General features: G+C 41.7%; 1 protein-coding gene across 1 annotated transcript in view; it reads right to left on the bottom strand.

Moving 5' to 3' along the window:
• LOC143379893 (uncharacterized) overlaps positions 1 to 18,475 on the bottom strand; it is a 32,290-nt gene extending 13,815 nt beyond the window's left edge. Inside the window, exon 1 of the mRNA XM_076832627.2 lies at positions 18,403 to 18,475. Within this exon, the coding sequence (XP_076688742.1) occupies positions 18,403 to 18,405 (3 nt within the window). The 5' untranslated portion in view covers positions 18,406 to 18,475. The remainder of the gene's footprint in view (positions 1 to 18,402) is intronic.
• Positions 18,476 to 18,954: the final 479 nt, after the last annotated feature.

Genomic DNA, 18,954 nt, shown 5'->3' with positions numbered 1-18,954 from the left:
ATATCAAAACCTTTTTCTCATTATTGAATCGGGATTGAGACCAAACACCATGCTTTCAGTATCAAATTTGGTATAATGAAGAAAACCGAGAGTGCCCTGCTCCAGCCCTCTTGGCCGTTCTTGCACTCTAAGCAACCCCACTTCCACACTGATGAGCTCACTGACAGCTGAGCCTGGAGAATTAGGAGACAGGTGAGTTGCCTCAGGTTGTTCTGGAGGAGCTCTACTTGTAAGTAAAGGGAGGGTTTGAGGGACCTTCCTAGTGGCTGCCAAGGCACCTTGGCTTCTGGGACCTCCTGCCTTCTCTCACTAAATGGTGTAGCTTTCTCCATCATGAATCTACTCTGGGAAGAGGAAATTGAATACAGTGACGTGACAATGTGGACATCTGGTAACCTCCTACAGTATGCACACCAAAATTTTTGATTCCACACATCTGGCCCTCTACAGGGGAACGTCTGGTCCCTCTTTCTGAGGATATGTATGGCACCATTGTTGTCAGAGTTGTGGCTATATGGCATTAGGGAACATAGGATATATTTCCCCATCTAGTCTGTTTTAAAGGCTCCCTTCTGTTCGCCAAGGTTTGGGGGAATCCCCTCTGGTTGTCTCTGTGTTTTTGATTGAATGCTGCTGACCCTTTAAGACATGGCAAGGCTACATTGATCTCACTTGTAGATTCTTGGGAATAATTCTGGCTAAGAATGCCACAAATTGTTATACTCTGCCTAGGAAAAAAACTGATGTTTTACTGTAAAAAAAAAAAAAGTCACTTATTGACTTTCTGAATTATTATATAATCTTGCTACTGGGATTAATCTCTCAGAGGTAGGTAAATGGAAGAAATTCTACATGTGCAGGTAATCATGAAGTTGTATGAGGAGTCTGACTGGCCCTGAAACTAAGTTGATGTTGTAAAAAAGACACTGTCTTTAGTGTGCAAGGATATGAAGACATCAGAAAACAAAAGTTTGCCCAGCACTGTTTCTCAGCCCAGTCCCAGAGAGTTGGAAATCATCCCACTGTGGGTCAAAGCAACCAGGTCTATGTTGGGGAAAAAAAAAAAAACAGAAAACTCCGAGGTTCAGAGAAGTAAAAGAAGAGGACTTGACCTCTGTCTTGCCTTGCATCTCCATTACACAAGCTGGGTGAAGAGACACAAGAGGACATGAGAAAAAGTCCTTATCTGGAATTCCAGATTAGCCAATAACCTGAATTTCCATGCCATATTGAGAACAGGCTTTATTCAGGTGTCACAGACCAGAGACAGTTATGTGTTTTCCTGAAAATGTCATGGTTCTGCCATAGTTGGGCCCCTATTTTTAGACTAATAACTAAATGTCTTTATGAAACTCTAAAAGGAACAGGAGCCAAAAATATAACTTGTACACCAGAAAGCCAAGCTGCCTTTGAGAGGTGAAAATAGACCATCATGACAGCCCCTACCCAAGCCTGCCCAACTCACAAAGACATTAAGACTATATGTGATTGAGAAACAAGGCACAGCACTGGGAATTCTCATACAGTTACTGGACATAAATTGTGGCTAGAAGCTTACTTGTCATAACATTTTGACCACACAAAAAAAGAAGGGTCCTCCTGCCTTCAGGTGTGAATACCACTTATGATTTACTAAATGAGGTTGAGAAACTCACTCCACGTCAACCCTTATTCTGTGACTTCCTCATGGAGTCCTGGTAATGCTGAAATACAATGATGGGTTTAAGCTGACTGCTGAGAGGATAGGGAGATTGCAGGTCATCCTATTAGTATTAGAAATGTCAACCTCAAGAGAAACCATGCCACCTTAAATCAAGCAACCATGTTACCAGAAGATAGAAATGGGCCAATACAGCATGACTGCTCAGAGAGCTCAGAAGACTCTTCAGCAAGTGGCATTTGCTTCAGTAGCCTATGATTGAACTAGATGGGGCATCTTCAAGAATAGAAGCAAGTTCATGGACAATGATCAGTGGATAGCTGGACACTCTGTCATCAAGGAACAATACATATTTAAAGTTGAGGCTTTGCTGCTAAAACATCAGCCCGGAATGCAAAACTAATTTCTCTGAAAAGAGCTCTCAACAACCAAAGGTAAGAAAGTAAGCATTTACGCTGACTCAAAATATGCTCTCCTGAGAGTGTAGGCACCTGGAGCTATCTGGAAAGGAAGAGGAGTGCTTGCTGCTAAGAATGACATTTATAAAGGCCTTGAAATGACTGGCATTGATATACACTGTGGCCACACAAAAGCAGGTGGCAATCATGCACTATAATGGTCACCAGAATATTGACATCTAGGTAGCCAGGAGAAATCAGGCTGCTGATAGAACAACCAAAAGGGCAAGAAAGAACAGACTCTTTATCAGGGCCCTGAAACTCAGCTTCAATCAGACCAATGCAAACCTTTTCATAGATGAGAAGAAGAATAGGGGCAAAGAAAGTTTTGACTTTTGGGATAACACTGCCAAGTGTAGTGAGACTCCTGTGGGCTCATCCTTCTGCCTGAAGCATTGGCCTGCTCTTGATAAAACACTTCCATAAGAGTGTTCACTGTGGGAAGGGTGCCTTGGCAAATTTCTCCAAGCCCCAGTGGTGAGGGTCATGCCTCCACTGGACTATTGAGCAAGAAATATAGAACAGTGTCTTTTGTACTCAAACAATCCAAAGACTGAGGTATTTGACCATAATGTCTCAATATGTAAAAATATAATATTACTATGATTGACAAGTAAAGTTTACCCAACGTCCTGCGTCAAAGGAACCTGCAAATATTTGCTAGCATTGGTAGATATCATCTCTGTGTGAGTCACGCTTATTCTACCAGAACAGAAAAGACTCCAGAAAAACACAAATCCTCTGGAAGAAGCTGATCCTAAGACATGGGCTTCCCTTCTCAATGCAAAGTGACAATAACTATCTTTCACTGCAGAAGTGGCCCAACAAGTGAGCAAAACATTGCATATCCAATGGAAGTTATATGCTTTCTGGAGACCCCAATGTACAGGGAAAACAGAAATCACATCTTAAAAAGGACAGGCCAAGAAGCCAGCCTGCAGTGGGAATAGGTGTCTATGGAGTAGGAAGTAAGTAGAATTAATTAGACATTATTACCCTAGGTGCCTATATGATCACATGACTGGTGTGACTCTACATATTTACAATCAGAAGAATGAGAGGTTATACTTCATTTTTGTATGTGTCAAAGTGCATCATACTGTCATGAATAAACAATTAGAACAAATAATTTAAAAAAAAAAAAGATGGAATCTAAATTATGATGAGACCCACCTGCAGTGGGAACAGGTATCTGTCAAAATGCTCTCCTCCAAAGGATACTGATATTAGCAGGATTAAATTGTTATATATATGACTACAGAATGCATTACAATTGACATATAGAGAAGAATTTTTCATATTTCTGGTCATACATAAAGTAGAGTTACACCATTTGTGTCTTCATACATGTACTTAGGGTAATGATGTCCATCTCATTCCACCATCTTTCCTATCCCCATTGCCCCTCCCTTCCCCTCCCACCTATTTGCTCTATCTAGTGTTCGTCTAATCCTCCAATGCTCCCCACCCACTAAACCCCATTGTGAGAAACATTTGGCATTTGTTTTTTAGGGATTGACTAACTTTACTTAGCATTATATTCTCCAACTACATCCACTTACCTGCAAATGCCATGATTTTATTCTCTTTTAATGTTGACTAATATTCCATTGTGTGTGTTTTGTGTGTGTATGTACATATGTGTGTGTGTGTGTTGTGTGTGTGTGTGTGTGTATATGTATGTGTATGTGTGTGTGTATATATATATATCACATTTTCTTTATTCATTCATCTACTGAAGGGCATCTTGCTTGCTTCCACAGTTTAGCTATTGTGAATTGTGCTACTACTATAAACATTGATGTGGCTGTGTCCCTATAGTATGCTGTTTTTAAACCCTTTGGGTATAGACTGAGGAGAGGGATAGCTGGGTCAAATGGTGGTTCCATTTCTAGTTTTCCAAAGAATCTCCATACTGCTTTCCAGATTAGTTACAACAATTTGCGGTCCCACCAGCAATGTATGAGTGTGCCTTTTCCCCCACATCCTCACCAACACTTATTGTTGTTTGTCTTCATAATAGCTGCCATTCTGACTGGAGATAAAATTTTAGAGGAGTTTTGATTTGCATTTCTCTAACTGCTACAGATGATGAATATTTTTTCATTTATTTATTTATTATTGTATATCATCTTCTGAGAAGTATCTATTCAGTTCCTCGGCCCATTTATTGATTGAATTATTTGTTTTTTTATTTTGTTTTGTTTTGTTTGTTTTTGTTGTGTGTGGTGTGTGTTAAGATTTTTGAGTTCTTTATATATCCTAGAGATTAGTGCTCTATCTGATGTACCTGTGGTAAAAATTTTCTCCCATTCTCTAGGCTCTCTATCACCTCACTGATTGCTTATTTTTCCTGAGAAGCAGCTTTTTAGTTTGAATCCACCCAATTTATTGATTCTTGATTTTAATTCTTATGCTCCAGAGTCTTATTAAGAAAGTTAGGGCCAAATCCAACATGATGGAGATTTGGCCCTCTTTTTCTTCTATTAGGCATGGTGTCTCTGGTTTAGTTAATAGGTCCTTGATGCACTTTGAGTTTTGTGCATGATGAGAGATAGGGGCTTAATTTCATTTTGTTGCATTTGGATTTCCAGTTTTCCCAGCATCATTTGATGAAAGGCTATCTTTTCTCCAATGTATGTTTTTGGCGCCTTTGTCTAATATAAAATAACTGTAGTTATATAGGTTTGTTTATATGTCCTGTGGTCTGTACCACTGGTCTACAAGTCTATTTTGGTGCCAATACCAAGGAAATGTGCATTAGAGAACCTTTTTTGTATCATGGTGAGAAGGCAGAAAATATGGAAATAGCAACCCCACCCACAAGAGAAACCTAGTTAAAATAGTATGTACAACAATCAGTCAAAAAAACTGCTGTACCAGAGTGCTTCTTCCAGGTAACCACCAAGGCGAAAATTGCCTCTCCCTCCCTTCTAGTAAAAATTCAAAAGATAATTTACAATAGGCAATAATTTTTAATTCTAGAAACCCCTCCTCACCCCTCTGTCTGCACAGGAAGAACCTTAGAGATGTAGACACCCAATTTTCCATAAAAAGGGACTGTGGGGAAAATGAACATAAGCCTTGCTGCTCTGCCACTGTGACTTATTCTTTAAATTACTGTTTTCTTCCTTCCTTTTCTCCCTCTCTCCATTCCTAACCATAGGAGGAGCAAGAGTAACCTTCTTCCTGTCCTTGGCCAATTATCTCTCCTTTACCTCTTGCACCAAAGGAATTAAAAAAAAAAAAATCAAAACTTCAAGGCTGGCAACAGAAAATTTAAGAAATGGCCATCTTTCAAGGATAACAAGTAATTTATAACTCCTGATAGGGCACAGCTAGAGGGTAGCCTTATCACTAAGAACCATTATTCCCCACGGCAGTTAGAATTCCAGCCTCTGGGTCAGGAATCCTCTTTCTCTTTCACTAACACAGCAAAAAACTTATTTTTCCTTTTCTCAAATCCTTGTCCTCATGATGGATTGGCAATAAAAACAAGGACAGAAAGCAAGTGCTTCTCTTAACTTAGGGATGCTTCCTTTCCTAGTTTGTCAATGCATCTTTAAAATACACTTATCTGAGGGGCTAGGGTTGTGGCTCAGTGGTAGAGCACTCATCTGGCATGTGCAAGGCACTGGGTTCAATCCTCAGCAGCACATAAAAGTAAACAGATAAAAATAAATGTATTGTGTCCAACTACAACTTTAAAAATATATTTAAAAATAAAATAAACTTACTTGTTACCCAAATCTAAATTTTGTACATATGATCGTATACAAACAGCCTCACTAAAAATTATACCATCAGAAAGGTCATTAAATTCTCTTAGAAACACATCTACCTTTGGATCCCCAGTTTCCCAGTGCTCTGTAGCTCTCTCAGGGGAAAATTCTCTTTCCATGCTTGATGGAAACAAAATGTAACAGCAGCAGAGGTGCCTTAGAAATAACAGGAACCTCAAAAACATCATTTACAGGTTCCAAAGTTTGCCTTAGTTTATAACTTTTTGTATGTTTGGGGCTGAAATCCACCTGTCTTGCCTCTTAGGAAATATTTTTCTGTGTTTCAAAAGTATATTCACTAATTTTAGTCTTGTTTTTTCATATCATTTTTCTTATGAAAAAAAACAAGCTTAAAATTAGTGAATATGATTTTACAAACTGAAAAAATCAGGGTGATGATACTGCTGAGTTGAACACAAACATGTCTGACGCTAAGGTCAAGAGGGGATATTGGCTGGGGTTATGGCTCAGTTGGTTGCATGCTTGCCTTGCATACACAAGGCCCTGGGTTCAGTCCCCAGCACTACACACACACACACACACACACACACACACACACACACACAAACACAAAAGTGAAAAAATACTCCACAAAATCTTCCTCCTTTAAGGACTCAATAATCATCCTGACCATGAGGCACTGTTTTGTACACTCATATCTGCATAAAGTTGAGTTCTGCCCAGAAAACACCAGTAAAAATTTACTGAGATAATCTTCCTAATTCTTTTAAATATTTTAATCTCCTTTTACAACTCTGAGGATCCAAAGAACAAGAATTGTCTTTGCCTTTCCTTTCACTACCAGGAGCTAAATGGCCGAACAAAAATGTGTCTGCAAAGAATTGAACCTACAGTTGGTGGAAGATGGTCCTAATGACTAAATCCATGATTTTCATAGACAAAACCTATGCCAGAACATTCCTGAATTTCCAGGGTATCCAGCTGCTCCCACAAAAGCCTCCATCTCCCAAACTCAAGCTTTTCTGTAGCACAAGAGAACAGAGAGGCTGGTAATCTGTAGGAATTCTAAGAGACAAAGCACCTATGGGTAGCTGTGTCACCCACATGCAGTGCTTAAATGCAGGATAGGAAAAGATATTGCAGTGACTATGCACCTATCACCTGTCAATTTTCCTGATGCAAGACACAACAAAAACACATTCAAATATGGTTAAGTATGCCTAGGGTGGATAAATGGAAAAGAGGTACAAAAATGTTTAACATCTGAGAGTTCGGTGATTATTCTCCGCTTCCTGTCATTTGTAAATTGCAATGACATTTTACAAAACTTGGTGAGAAGATGAATTTCAATACTTTGTTATTTGCAGTGTGGATGGATGAACATATAGTGAGTAGTGAACAGGATGGAGGAATACAGTATTTGAAAAGAACATGCTCGCCACAGACTTGGAAAGCCTGGTACAGAATGGGTGGCCTCGGGGTAGGAAAGAGTGACAAGGAATGCTACAGACCACAGCTACTACAAAGATAAGCCCCTTACATGGGTCAGGATTCCCCTGATGACCCTGCCTGCCTTCGTCACCCACTCTGGGTCAGTGTGAGGTATGGGGAAGGAGCTGCACAGAGAGGACTCAGATCACTCAATGGTAACCAATAGGGCACAGGACAAAACCACCAGAGCTCTGGCTGCCAGGCCAGCCTCACTATGAGGAGTCAAAGGACAAAATACTAAGCTGTCCTAGCACTGAAATGGAATTCAGATTTAATCCTTGACCTTAGAAAAGCCCAGGTCCCCAGAGCCAGGTGTGGCTGCTTCCAAATAACCCTAATCCCCTGTAGACTTAACCATTTCCTGGCTTCTATTATTTCAAGGCAACCTCTCTACAAATCTTCCAGCACCCGAAAGTCACAGTGACAAAGCCACCCACATATCAGAGAACATGAAGATGGACTCACAGCTTAGCTGGAGCCAGAGACAAAACCTTCCAAATGTGAAGTCCACCTCCTGTTACCTGTCTGTGCCTCTGATTGGTAACTGCCATCCCATCCACCCTGAGTGGTCAAAGCTTCAGGCTTGGTTGGGGTCCTCTAGCCCTGAGTGGCAGGTGAAGAACAGTGGCTGCAGAACACAAGACTGACAGATTCCTGGTTACAACCCTTTTTAAACACAGCTTCTTACCTTGAAGAATAGCTGACCTTGTAAAAGGGACATTGAAGTTCACCTGAATTGTAAGGTGACATCAACTTACCAATACAATAATAATATTGATAATAATATATATTCACAAATGTAAAGAATGCAGTGAGAACTAATTTTATTTTTTACATTTTATAATCTTCATGTTCTAGTTCTGTGTGTGTGTGTGTGTGTGTGAGAGAGAGGGGGGGGGATTATCTTTAAAAACTGGAAAAAGACAGGGATGCATTCTTTTACCACTTCCATTGAACATAATTCTTGAAATTCTAGCCAGAAGCAATTAGACAAAAGAAAGAAAGTAAAAAGTTATGAATATGAAAAGAAGAGCTCAAACTATCCCTATTGGCCAAAGACATAATTCTATTCATAGAAGCCCCAAAACACTCCAGAAAACTTCTAGAACTCAGAAATGAATTCAGCAAAGTAGACTGAAGGAGAAATTAGCACAACTATCCCATTCACAATAACCTCAAAAAAGATAAAATACTTGGGAGTCAATCTAACAAAAGAAGTGAAAGACCTCTACCATAAAAGCTACAGAACCCTGAAGAAAGAAACTGAAGAAGATCCTAGAAGATGGAAAGATCTTCCATGTTCCTGGATAGGCAGAATTAATGTTGTCACTATGACCATAAAGTTGGGCTGGGGTTGTGGCTCAGTGGTAGAGTGCTTGCCTAGCCTGTGTGAGGCACTGGGTTTAATTCTCAGCACCACATATAAATACATGAATAAAATAAAGGTCCATTAACATCTAAAATAATATTTTAAAAAATGACCATAAAGTGTTAAACAGATTTAATGCAATTTCTATTAAAATCCCAAGGACATTCTTTATAGAACTAGAAAAAGTAATGAAATTCATTTGGAGGGCTGGAGTTTGTAGCTCAGTGGTACAGCCCTTGCCTAGCATGTGTAAGGTACTGGGTTTGAACTTCAGCATCAAATACATAAATGGAATAAAGATATTGTTTATCGAGAAATAAAAATATAAAATAAAAGAAATACAATTGGAGAAATAAAGAGACCCAGAATAGCCAAAGCAATCCTTAGCAAGAAGAGTAAAGCAGGAAGCATCACAATACCAGACCTTAAACTATACTTCAGAGCCATAGTAACAAAAATGTCATGGTACTGGTACCAAAATAAACATGTACCAATGGTACAGAATAGACGACGCAGAGACAAACCCACACAAATACAGTTATCTCATACTAGACAAAGGTGCCAAAAGCATTCCTTTAGAAAAGACAGCCTCTCCAATAAATGGTGCTGGGGAAACTGAAAATCCATATATAGCAAAATGAAATTAAACCCCTATCTCTCAACCTGTACAAAACTCAACTCAAAGTAGATCAAGGACCTAGGAATTAGACCAGAGATGCTTGACATAAGAAAAGAAAAAACTAGGTCCAAATCTTCATCATGCTGGCTTAGGACCTGACCTCATTAACAAGGCTCCTAAAGTGCAAGGCATAAAATCAAGAATCAATAAATGAAGGCTGAGGATATAGCTCAGTTGGCAGAGTGCTTGCCTCCCACGCACAAGATTCAATCCGTAGCACCACACACACACACAAGAAGAATCAACAAATGGGATGGATTCAAACTAAAAAGCTTCTTCTCAGCAAAGGAAGCAATCAATAACAAAAAGAGAGAGCCTACAGATTGGAGAAAATCTTTACCACATGCACTTCAGATAGAGCACTAATCTCCAGAATATAGATACTCAAAAAACTTAACACCAGAAAGCCAAATAACCCAATCAGTAAATGAGTTAAGGAACTGAATAGACAGTTTCCAGAAGAAATACAACCAATCAACAATTATATGGAAAAATGTTCAACATCTCTAGAAATTAGAGAAATGCAAATCAAAACTACTCTATGATATCACCTAACTCTAGTCAGAATGGCAATCATCAAGAATACAAGCAAAAAAAAAAAAAAAAAGAATACAAGCAACAGTAAGTGTTGGTGGGGATGTGGGGGGAAAGGAATGCTCAGACATTGCTGGTGGGAATGCAAATTAGTGCAACACTATAGAAAGCAGTATGGAGATTCCTTAGAAAAGTTGGAAAGGAACCACTCTTTGATCCAGCTATCCTACCCTTGGTTTATAAAAAAAGGACTTAAAATGAGGATACTACACTGACACGACAATGTCAATGTTTACAGCAGATCAAATCACAATAGCTAAACTACAGAACCAACCTAGATGCCCTTCAATAGATGAATGGATAAAGAAACTGTGCCATATACATACACAATGGAATATTACTCAGTCTAAAAGAACAAAATTATGGCATTTGCAGGTAAATGGATGGAGCTAGAGAATATCATGCTAAGTGAAATAAGACAAACCCAAAAAACCAAAGGCCAAATGTTTTCTCTGATATGCAGATGCTGATCCATAATGGGGGCAGGGTACTATGAAAAGACAGAAGAACTTGGGAGTGGGCAGAGGGGAGTGAGAGGAGGGGATGGAGGTGGAGTGGGAAGGATTGTGGAATTAGAGTGACATTATTACCCTATTGTACATTATTACCCATGATGCAGGAATGGTGTAACTGTGCATCATATACAACCAGAGAAATGAGACGTTGTACCCATTTGTGTACAATGAGTTGAAATGCATTCTGCTGTCATGTAAATAATTAGAATAAAAAATTCCTCCTAAATTAGAAAAAAAGAGAAGTAGCTATCATTACCTGACACTAATGTATAAAACTAATATTGCATTAATAATAAGAATTCATAACACAAACAAAATACATAGCTAAATTCATGTGTATGTAAATTTTCTATTGCCAAGAGCAACAGAAAGGAAATATGAATCAGAACATGAATAATTACATTAGATTTCAATGCATGGTCAGCCCAATCTAAAGGTAGGTGCAGGAACTGGCAGCATAGTTCACTGGTACAGTGTGCATGCAGAATGTGCAAGGTCTGGGTTCAAACCCTAGCACCACAATAAAAGGCAGGTATTAATGGAGGATAGTGTTGGAAATTCAGCAGAATAGGAGGCTCCTGACTCTCCCTCCATCTATGGATACACTGAATAAATATCTACTCATGTTTCAAGTCCTTAGACAAAGTCATGTCATAAGTAAATTGAGAGACCTAGGAGAGGAAGATTGGGACTCTACATATCCTAACTCTAAAGCTTTCTGTGGTTTGCATCCTATTTGTCTAGTGCTGAGAGAAGAGGGGACTACAAACACACAAGTATCAAGACCACAGGAAAAAGGGATTTTTTATGGACATGCAAGTACTTCCATGGGCTTCATCACCTGGGACCAGGGAAGACAATGGGTTAAATCTCAAAGGTGTCAGTTTATCCCTAGAAGGGCTCTGGGTCTGCCAGCTCACTCTGCCAACTGCTGCTGCAGATGAATGAGCTCCTATCTAGCCAGAATCAACTTCAACACCTTTTCTTCCTGGGTCTCCATCCCAGGAAGTTCTACAAACAAATGTAACTGAGTTCTACAAACAAATGTAACTGAGCATGTGCAAATCTCCACAGATCACAATCAAGTGGATTTACACTGGTGGGCAAGTACTTCCTTGGGCACAATCCCCACCAGGAGAGAAGAAAGGGGGATAAAAAGCACATACATACACACAAAGTCACAATACACTCTTCCAGTGGCAACTTGACAGGCTGGATTCTAACTTTCATCAGAGACTTAATGCACAAATAGTAGATTTCCTGCAGCCTGAACAGTGCAATTAAAGTGGCCACTGTCAAAACTTGCCAAATAATTCTAGGTACATATCTAAAGGGATTGGAATCAGTATGTCAAAGAAATGACTGTGCTCTCATTTTCATTATAGTGCTATTCACAGTAGCTAATAAAAGAAACAACTGATATGCCTTTTAGGTGGAGGGCGGGGATCTGGCAGAACATTCAGCTACTCCCCTGAGAGGCTTCACCCTCGCACCTCCAATTACTCTCTGAGAGCACAAGACCCAGGGAATGGCGTTCACTAGACACTCCAAGAGGATTTAGACATGGAGTTGTGTCAACCTGTGTCAGGCAGTTCTGAAACCCAGGGCCAGGAAAAGATGGGAGGGTCGGGTGAGTACATCTCAAACACTGACATCCGCAGAGGGGAATCTCAACTCAAAAATCATGATAAGTTTTGTGCCAAGGAAATATAAAGGGAAAAGCACACACAATTTTTTCCCCAATGGTCAAAAAATTCTCTGCTTTCCTCTCATGAAAAATGCTCAAAACGAAAAACCAGATCTTTAAAAAGTACCATTCAGTACTTGGAAAAAAATATTAGAAAAATACTGTGACCAGCTGTTGTCCAGGAAAAACCTGGATAAATCCATAAACGTAGGCATTTAGAAAGAGCCAGGCTGCAGGACAGGCTCCTCTGGGTTGGACGTGCTGCTTCCCACACATTCGGGAGGCCCAAGAGGAGACCCCAGCCATCCTCCCGCAGGAACACCACGCACAGAGGTGGACCCTTCCTGAGGATGGTCCCTAGTCTCACCGCACAGCTGGGGTGAGGCCGGGCTGCTGGCAGGCTGTTGCCCAGACAGGGCGGAGGCGACCATGCAGTGACCCGAAAGGGGGCTGGGTCCCTGCCGCGGTGGACCTGGCAGGAGGAGAAAGCCCCACATTCAAAGAGCAACACCTAGGTTGGCACCATGTGGCTGCCACACCAGGAACTGCACGGAATCTGCCCTCCAACCTCGGCAAATGGCCCATGGAGAGATTTACATTGGTGGCTTTTATACAAATGATATCCCAGATCATCAATCTCTACTACGATTTGCATTAGATTTAAGAGTTGGAGAATCCCAGCAGCCAACATCCTGCACTGGGAGATAACAAAAACATGCTGCATCTTGAAGCATCAGAGGCTCTGTGTACACCTCCCTTCCCTAAATGACAGTTCCTCTCAGGGGTTTCAGTACACCATCTTTGGGACAGCACTGAACTCTGACTTAAAAGCCCACATCTATCAAGAAAAAGTCAAATACCTTGGTTACCATCTGACTGAGCAACAGAACAGACAACAACTGGGCCTCTAAAGAAAAAGGAAGACTGCTCAATTTCAGTCCCTTCAACCTGCCATTAGATTAAAGAATTCTTGGGGGCTGCTGCATTCATCCATATATGGATCCCCAACTTTCAGTTATGGCAAAACCCCTCTACGAAGCCACAAAGGGGGGAGAATGGGATCCTCTAATATGAGGGCCAACTAAGCAAAAGGCCTTTGAGAACATTAAACAAGCACTCCCAGTGCATCTTGACAAGGGCTCCCTGACCTCACAAAGCTTTACTTTCTTTATGTCCATGAACAGTCTGGAGTGGCTATGGGAGTCTTGATTCAGGTGCTGGGGACATAGACATCTATCCAAACAGCTGGACTCTGTAGCCCAAGGCTGGTCACCTTGTTTATGGGCCCTTGCAGCCACAGATCTTCTGGTGTTGGAAGCTGATAAACTGAATATGGGACAAAATTTGGTTTTCAGGGTTCCTCATTTACGTTTGACATTGTTAGAGTACAAAGGACAATACTGATTTACTAATGAGAGAATGGTCAATACCAGGATATGTTATGTAAAAACCCATGTGTCCATGTTAAAGTCATTCAGACTCTAAACCCAGCAACTTTTCTGCCCCTCAGACCTGGACAACCTGATCACAACTATATTGAAGTCATGGACAAAATGTTCTCCAGCAAACCAGACCTGGCAGACCAGCCCTCAGGGACCCTGATGTGGAGTACTTCACAGATGGAAGCAGTTTTATAAAAGATGGGGTATATTTTGCTTGATATGCAATGGTCACTCTGGACTCCACTGTTGAGGCATAACCTCTGCCTCAGGGAACTTCAGCACAAAAGCAAAACTTATTGCTTTAACTCAAGCACCTCAGTGGACAGCAGGAGTCTGTGTGGATAGATACACAGACTCAAAATATGCGTTCGCTACCCTTCATGTTCATAGGGCCTTATAAGGAAAAGTGGCTAATTAACTCAGGGATTAAAAAAAAAAAAGTATAATATATGGGCAAGAAATTCTTCAACTTTTGGATGCACTGTGGGCTCTCAAGAAGGTTGTGATTATATATTGCCAAGGTCATCAAAAGGGAAACATTGTGGTTGCTCAGGGCAACCAGAGAGCTGACAGAGAAGCCAGGTTAGCTGTCTGCAAGAAACAAGAAGAAAATCCAGTCCACTCTGCCTGACTGATCATCTAACAGAATGGGGGCCAACATATTCCCAGCATGAAAGTAAGTGGTTTAAGGCTGAAAAAGAAAATTTTCTCCCAGGTGAATGGTGGAGATTTTCTGATGGCCAGCTCTAGCCATCCCAGAGATTCTAGCCCCAGCCTTTATCAGACAGTTCCACAGAAGAACACATTGAACATACAGCACTTGAGACAGTTCTGAGTCAACATTTCTATGTCCCCTGGCTCACAAACATCACCCCAGATGATCTGTAAATAATGTGCTTACAACAATCCTTGTAAGTTGCCAAAGCTCCCATCAGGAATCCAAACTATAGGAGGAGCACCTTTTGAAAACTTAGAAGTAGACTTCACTGAACTATCACACTCACGGGGCTATAAATAACTTTGGGTTTTCTGTGTTCCTTCTCTGACTAGGTGCAAGCCTTTCCCACCACCACTGAAAAGGCTAGGGAGATACTAGGATGCTTCTCTGGGAAATTATTCCCAGATTTGGTGTCCCAAGAACTATTGGCTTAGACAATGGGCCAGCTTTTGGGCAGAAGTGATACAATTACTGACCAAAAGTTTAAACATCAGATGGAAGTTACATACTGCCTATACACCACAGACTTCTGGTAAAGTTCAAAGGATGAACAGGACTTTAAGGCTCAATTGGGTAAGCTGTGTCAGGACACTCACTTACATTGTGAAGAACTTCTCCCTATTACACTGCTGAGGATTAGATCCACTCCCACTAAGAGGACTGGATTCTCTCCTTATAAGATAATGAACATGAGGCCCACCTCTTATTAGGGGGACTATTGGGAGACTTAAGAAAGATAGGAGTATTAACCCTGAGACTACAGCTTCAGGCCTTAGTGAAAACTTTATAGGTTCTCAACCAATGTGTTACAGAAAGACTGCTAGTAAGATTGACCACAGATGCACACTCCTTTAAGCCTGGAGATTGAGTCTGGGTCAAAGAATGGAATATTCAACCCCTAAACTTCTTTGGAAGGGCCCTCTCACTGTTATTTTATCCACCCCAACTGCAGTAAAGTTTGCAGAGATAGGTCCCTGGGTTCATTACACCAGACTCACCCCTGCAGCTGCAGACTGGGAGTACTCTCCAGATGCTGCTATGCCTTTGAAGCTGACCATCTGGGAAAAAAAAAAAAAAATGAGCACTGGAGAAGCTTGAGGATCAGAAGGACAACAGCCCTGCTCCAGTTACTCTGGTAGCTGACTGGTCTATGCACAGCTGAAGCCCTGTTTCAGCCACACAGGAGGGACTGGCTAATGAATGCTTGGTGAAAGATAAACTTCCCACCAGGACTAATAAACTCTTTCAACCTCTAAGATAGTTCTTATACTGTAATGCATTGCCACTCCTTGCTTCTAGACATATACACAGTTCTCTGTTTGGTTTTTGCTACTGGTTTGATAACAGTAACTCCTACTGACTGGACTCTGGGTAACAAAATTTCACTTTACTTTTTAATCTTGCTTATATAAGTTTTCTAGGGTTTGCCTGGTGTTATTAGTTTGGCTTTGTTAATTTATACTGTTTAACCTTTGGTACTCAAAATGTTACTCTATCATTTAGCTTGGTTTTCTTTGATAACCTTAAGGGATTCTGCCCTACTCCTATTCTAACAGTGTAGATCATGTAAACCATGTGTCAAGCCAATCTACTATAACCAAGAGGTGGTAAAACATATATTTAGGACCTGTCTCACCAGAGGAATGCTATAGATGAATAACTGGAAAGAAAAAAGAGGTTCATTGGGAAGGAACTTGATTTAGAAGGTCACCAATCTTGGGATGAAGGTAACTGGCCACCCCAGAGCACTACTGCCACTTCTCATTCAGCTACCTGGGCACAAAATTCCAGTTGAGGCAATGGAACTCCTATTTACACAAAACAGAATTATTCACTTACAAGCTGTGCTAGAAGTTATTATTAATCAGACTGCCACAGCCTTTGACCTCCTACCCACACAACAGACCCAGATGCGAGTAGCTAACTATCAAAACCACTTGGCATTAGATTACCTACTGGCTGAGGAAAGAGAAATATGTGGAGAGTTCAACAGCTCAGATTGTCGTATCCATGTGGATGATAACAGATAAGCAATTAAGGATAAAGCCATCAATACAAGAAAACTAGAACACATGCAAGTTCATACCTATAAGGGTATTAAAGTTTGGGTCCCAAACATGCTTTTGGGAAATGGTTTTCAACTCTTGGTAGATATAGAACCTTAACTGGTATAATGGGTATTCAGTTGTTAACCTGTTTATTGCTCCCATGTTTGGCTCCACTGTGCATTAAAACTATTGGGTCCACTGCAGAAGTTGCTGTTGAAAGGATGACAACAACTAAGGTTTTGGCATTATATAAGGCTTTAAGCCAAGATAATGGTAATGATGCTCTTAAATTTAAAGGATTAAATTATGGGGAGCATCATTAAAGGGGGGAATTGAAGTGGAACCCCTTTCTCCACAGAAAATTCTTAACTGGGCTTCTCCAGAAATCTTCACCATGGCTGATTTTAGGACTGTCAGCAAAAGAGTCTCTACAAAAGAGTCCAATGTAGATAAACTTCCTATTCTCCTATTGCCCAGTCTTACTTGGCCACTGGCTGGGAAGAAATCAGCACTCCAGGTGCTAGACACCCCTTATTAGTTTTTCAAAAACATGTATCCAGTATAGTAGTTTGTATAAATGTGTAAACAAGGCCTCTGGCTTGAGCTGGGGCTTCAAGAGATATCTACATTTCTAAGATAAGAGAAGTTACCAACTGGGCTCCATGTAACAGCTGGCAGGGAGAGAAAAGAAAGGGGAGAAGCTCTCCCCTTCTCAGGTGTTGTCCTTGAAGGGTTAACTTGCCCAAAACAGTGAAAGAAAAAGCTGCTTTTATGTGAACTTCCACAGACTGTGAACTTCTGAGCCCCTCCATTTACATGCTGGGTATAAAATTCTACCTGAACCCAGATTCAGGGATTCATTGATTATATCAAACGCTGTGCCCTCTGAACCTGGCTGCAACCAAACAAAAGTGTTTCCGAGTATCTTCTGTGCCGTGCCTCCTCTGTCCCTACAACATTCACAATAACTAATAAAAGAAACACTGAAATGCTTTTAGATTTAAAAAGAAAAAAAAAAATGGGAAACAGAACAATCAGCTACTCCCCTGAGAGGCTCCACCCTTGCACCTCCAACTCCTCTCTGGGAGCACAAGACCCAGGGAATGGTGTACACTAGACACTCCAAGAGGATTTAGACATGGAGTTCTGACACCTTGTGTCAGGAAGTTCTGAAACCCAAGACCAGGAAAAGATGAGAGGGTGGGGTGAGGACATCTCACACACTGACGTCTGCAGAGAGGAATCTCAACTCAAAAAATTGTGGTAAGTTTTTGTACAGAGGAAACACAAAGCGTAAATCACACACATTTCTTTCCCCAAATGGTCAAGCAATTCTCTGCTTTCCTCTCATGAAAAATGCTCAAAACAGAAAACAAATTTTTTTAAAAGTGCCATTTCCGCACTTGGAGGATAAAATTAGGGGGTGGAAATGATGTGTCCATTTGAAATGTAGCATGGGAGACAAATAGTTCACAACCTGGAGAGGAGAATTCGGCATTGCAATAAGGACAGGGAGCTGGAAACCTAGGGGTTTATCTATAACTTAGGCATTTATAAAGAGCCAGGCTGCAGGACAGGCTCCTCTGGGTTGGACGTGCTGCTTCCCGCACATTCGGGAGGTCCAGGAGGAGGGGGAGCTGGGGTGCCCGCAGATCCCAGCCATCCTCACGCAGGAACACCACGCACAGAGGTGGACCCTTCCTGAGGAGGGTCCCTGGACTCACCGCACAGCTGGAGCGAGGCCGGGCTGCTGGCTGACTGATGCCCAGACAGGGCTTCAGTCAGGGCCGAGGCGACCATGCAGTGACCCGAGAGGGGGCTGGGTTCCCGCCGCGGCGGACATGCGCTCCGCTAGGACGGCCAGGATGGCTGAGAGCGGCGCTGCCCCGAGGAGGACTGGAGAGGACGGGGTGTCCCACCCACCGTTTCATGTTCCCGCCGCGCCAATCCTGCCAGTTCCACGCAGCGCCCGGGCTGCAGACGCGCCCGCTCACTCACCATTTCCTGGAGGTCGGGAGCGCAGCGCTCTCCGGTGGGTTCCCTGCGCTTCCTGGTAAAGCCATGCAGACAGAAGGACGTAGAGCGAGCGTGAAGACAGGTCGGGTCAGCAGCGGGCTCCTGAAACCAGAGGTCCCAGACAGCAGAAGCCCGCCCCCTCCTCACGGGCTCTGCGCTGGATTGGACAGATCTCATGATCATGCCTCTGAATGGACAGGACTTCAGGGCCCGCCCCCTGGAACGGAGCATTGAGCCAACTCTCTGACAGTAGATTGTATCCAACCAAGGATGAATGAGAACAGAATGTGGCAAGTCCTTGGCGACTTTTGATTTTATTTTGTCTTTTCACTCCAGTACAGGGTTTATCCCAAGGGCAGTCTGTCACTGGGTAACGTCCCCAATCCTTTTATCTTTTTTTTTTTTTTCCTTTTTTTAAATTTTGAGACAAGGACTTTCTAAGTTTCCAGGGTGGCCTCTAACTTGGAATCCTGGAAATTTCAGTCATGCCCCACCATGCCTATTTTCTTTTTCTTTCGGGGTTATGGACATTGA

The sequence above is a fragment of the Callospermophilus lateralis genome, chromosome 14 (genome assembly GCF_048772815.1).
Source record: "Callospermophilus lateralis isolate mCalLat2 chromosome 14, mCalLat2.hap1, whole genome shotgun sequence".
NCBI classification, from domain to species: Eukaryota; Metazoa; Chordata; class Mammalia; order Rodentia; family Sciuridae; genus Callospermophilus; species Callospermophilus lateralis.
Note: the sequence above shows the minus strand (reverse complement) of the source record. Positions and strands in the feature narration are given on the sequence as shown.